This window comes from Papaver somniferum, chromosome 10, assembly GCF_003573695.1.
Source record: "Papaver somniferum cultivar HN1 chromosome 10, ASM357369v1, whole genome shotgun sequence".
In the NCBI taxonomy this organism is placed as follows: Eukaryota; Viridiplantae; Streptophyta; class Magnoliopsida; order Ranunculales; family Papaveraceae; genus Papaver; species Papaver somniferum.
Genome location: NC_039367.1, coordinates 92135692 through 92138555, shown reverse-complemented (window position 1 = coordinate 92138555; position 2864 = coordinate 92135692). Strand labels below are relative to the sequence as shown.

The 2864-nt window shown below is 37.4% G+C and overlaps 1 protein-coding gene across 1 annotated transcript; it reads left to right on the top strand.

Moving 5' to 3' along the window:
• Positions 1-2158: 2158 nt before the first annotated feature.
• LOC113315938 (nucleolin-like) lies at positions 2159-2653 on the top strand. The gene has a single exon (XM_026564180.1). The coding sequence runs from the start codon at positions 2159-2161 to the stop codon at positions 2651-2653; it is 495 nt and encodes a 164-aa protein (XP_026419965.1).
• The last annotated feature ends 211 nt before the right edge of the window (positions 2654-2864 follow it).

Sequence of the window (2864 nt, the reverse complement as noted above, 5' to 3'; positions counted from 1 at the left end):
AACTAAGCAGTTCTTAAAACGTTTGAAAAAACAAACAAAATCTTCACTAAGCTCTCCTAAGGTAGTGAAAGCTAAAACACCCAAACAATAACCATGCGAACCGCATTCACTCAAATATTTAGAAAGCTTGCGCGAAATTGCCTTCCAAATAGCCTGGCCTGGGACGAATCCACGAAATCCGACACCAGTGAAGGGTGAGACACCTGTAACATCTATACACACGTCTTTTCAGTTTTCCCAGTTGAGCACAAGAATATCCGCTGGACGTAAATCCTTTTTATTATCTGACGACAAACCCAAAGAAACCTCTTTGCGTGCAGGAACACCAGCTTTATAACAAATATCTGCAGTTATGTCACGAACCAAGTCATGAAGAAACTTAAGTCCAACATCCTTAGCACAATGGAGCGCATGATCACCAAAAATATCCCCCAATTTTATTTTATTTTTGGGGTAATTTGCGTTACCTCCCCTGGAGAAGATCACAATTTGAGTTACCTCCCCTACATAGATAAAATTAGTGAAACCTCCCCTTGTTACATTTTCCATCCAAGGCTGGTTATCTGAGTCACCAGCTTTGTACATGTGGCCCAGAATATACACGTGGAACATCGCTATCCGAAATACCCTCGTCTTCTCCGTATAGTTCTAAAGATCTAAAATGTCATCGTCATCTTCTAATCTGCCTACTCCTATAGAGGATGAAGAACACCAAATAAGGTTATTCTATAAAGTGTATTGATTTTTCAAAAATCCAAATGGGTTTGCAATATAAGATTTTTGCAGTACGAATCTATACTCAGATTCGAAAATGGTTTACAAACTGAAGAAGAAAATTGAAATATTCTCAAGAAGAACCCTAGTTTTTGTGGGAGTTCTTTTAGAAAATCCGAGTAATTAATATCAAAATTGGAAAAACAAAAATACCTTTTAATATATTTTGCAGGTGAAATCTTCAAATTTGATCTTTTTCTCAAGAACAATAGGCACGAGTTGCACTGTATTTAATCAAGGATCTCAACTGATTTTTTTAATGGCAATTGCCAAAACTCCACTCCTCCAGTTCTTGACCAATTAAGGATCCCAATCACTTTATTCCCCATATAAAGTATTATTGTTTTGTTGCTATTGATAAACAGTACGACCTCAAATCACCACCAGATTTAACCACCAACCAATTCTACATCTGTTGTAGCTAAACCCCAACTACATTCATACCACCAGAGACTCAGCACCAACCCATCAGTAATATCTACAACAATCCTAACTTGTATCATACCACCAAGTCAAGAATCTGTCTTTAGTTGTTGTGAATCGATGGAAGCAACAACAATTCTTCAATTCCTTTAAAGTTTCAGTTCAAGATAATTCCATACCAGAACCCTAATCATCCACTAATTGCAAATTGACATCAAACCCAACATGTAATTCTCTACTAGAACCCTTAATCATCCGCTACCCCTCTCAAATCACGATGAAAAGGTCTTCTCTCGGCTACAATCCCCATCAATTCCTCCATTAGCATCAAGACCCAATGGCAGAAGCTTTAAATTCTTCTCAGTTCTTCGATCTGATTTCTCTTTCTCAATTTCAACAACTGTATCAAAAGAAGCAGTAGCACAAGTTGGTTTTCCCTCATTTCTCGAAATTAAACCTTTACCAAATTCCTAATCGTCCATCCGTGGCTGCTGCTGATGGTTTGGGGATATTTTTTTTTTCTGTTCAGAAATAAAGAAGACGACGGAGATTTAGAAGATGAGGGTGATTTCGGGTTGTGAGGTTCCACGTGTAAAAAATGGTCCACCTGTACAAAGCTGCTGACTCAAATAACCAGTCTTGAAAGGAAAATGTAAACGAGGAGAGATTTCACTAATTTTATCTTTGTAGGGGAGGTAAATCAAATTATGATCTTCACCGGTGAGGTAACGCAAATTACCCCTTTATTTTTTTATTTATTTTTCTTTGATAACTTTGGGTCAAACGTGGTCAACATTTATGACCTGCCCACCAGCCCTAACCGACTTATGTGTGTTTTGTCAGTTTTGGTATAAAAATCCATCCGGATAAAACTGAACCTGGTACCTAGTTCTCATCTGTGTTTTCTCCTGTGCTTCAAATCAAAGAGCGATTTCCAAAATTAGGGTTCCTTTCCATAGTGATGGAAGCTAGAAACGAAGAAGGAAGTCTATTGAGCTCAATTAGACCACCAAAATTAGAAGATGCAGGCCTGGAAGATTGTGCATTATCTCATGATTCCATAAAAGAAGCATTTTTCAAAGCTGCAAATTCTCTTAAATCTTGGGCTCCAACTGATCTTGATTCAGAAGATGAGGATCACAAAGAAGAATTAGGATTACCTGATTCTCTGATTGGTATCAAACCAGCTTCTGATCCTCCATCATCATCTTGTTCTAATGAAAAAGGGAATGGTTTGCCTGAAGTGATTGGCGATGAAGTTTGTGTTGGTGGCGATGGTAATGAAATCAGTGAGAAAGAATCTGATCGAATTTTAGGTTTGAATATTCCTCAAGGTAAAAAAGAAGATGTTTGTATTGATGGATTGCAAGGGCTAAAAATTGATGATGATGAAGATGAAGATGATGAAGAAGAAAGTGAATCTGAGAATCCCATTTTAGTTGAAGCTTTAATTTGAGTTCTCAATTTCTAGTTTGTTGTTGCTGTTGGGAGGATTCGAACTCCTGACCTGTAAGTGTTGTTTTGCCTCTGAATGTTGTATGTGTAAATTTGGAGTTTGTAGACTTTGTTTGTTGTACCAAATAATCAAGAAATGAATCTGCTTCTTGTTTTGCTCTCGGAATTCATCTTGAAAAAAAGTAAGACCAGCATCCATTCACTCTCTCTCT

Bases quoted from the DNA above. Each gene is read 5' to 3' on its own strand.
- LOC113315938 (XM_026564180.1), top strand. From the start codon at position 2,159: ATGGAAGCTAGAAACGAAGAAGGAAGTCTATTGAGCTCAATTAGACCA.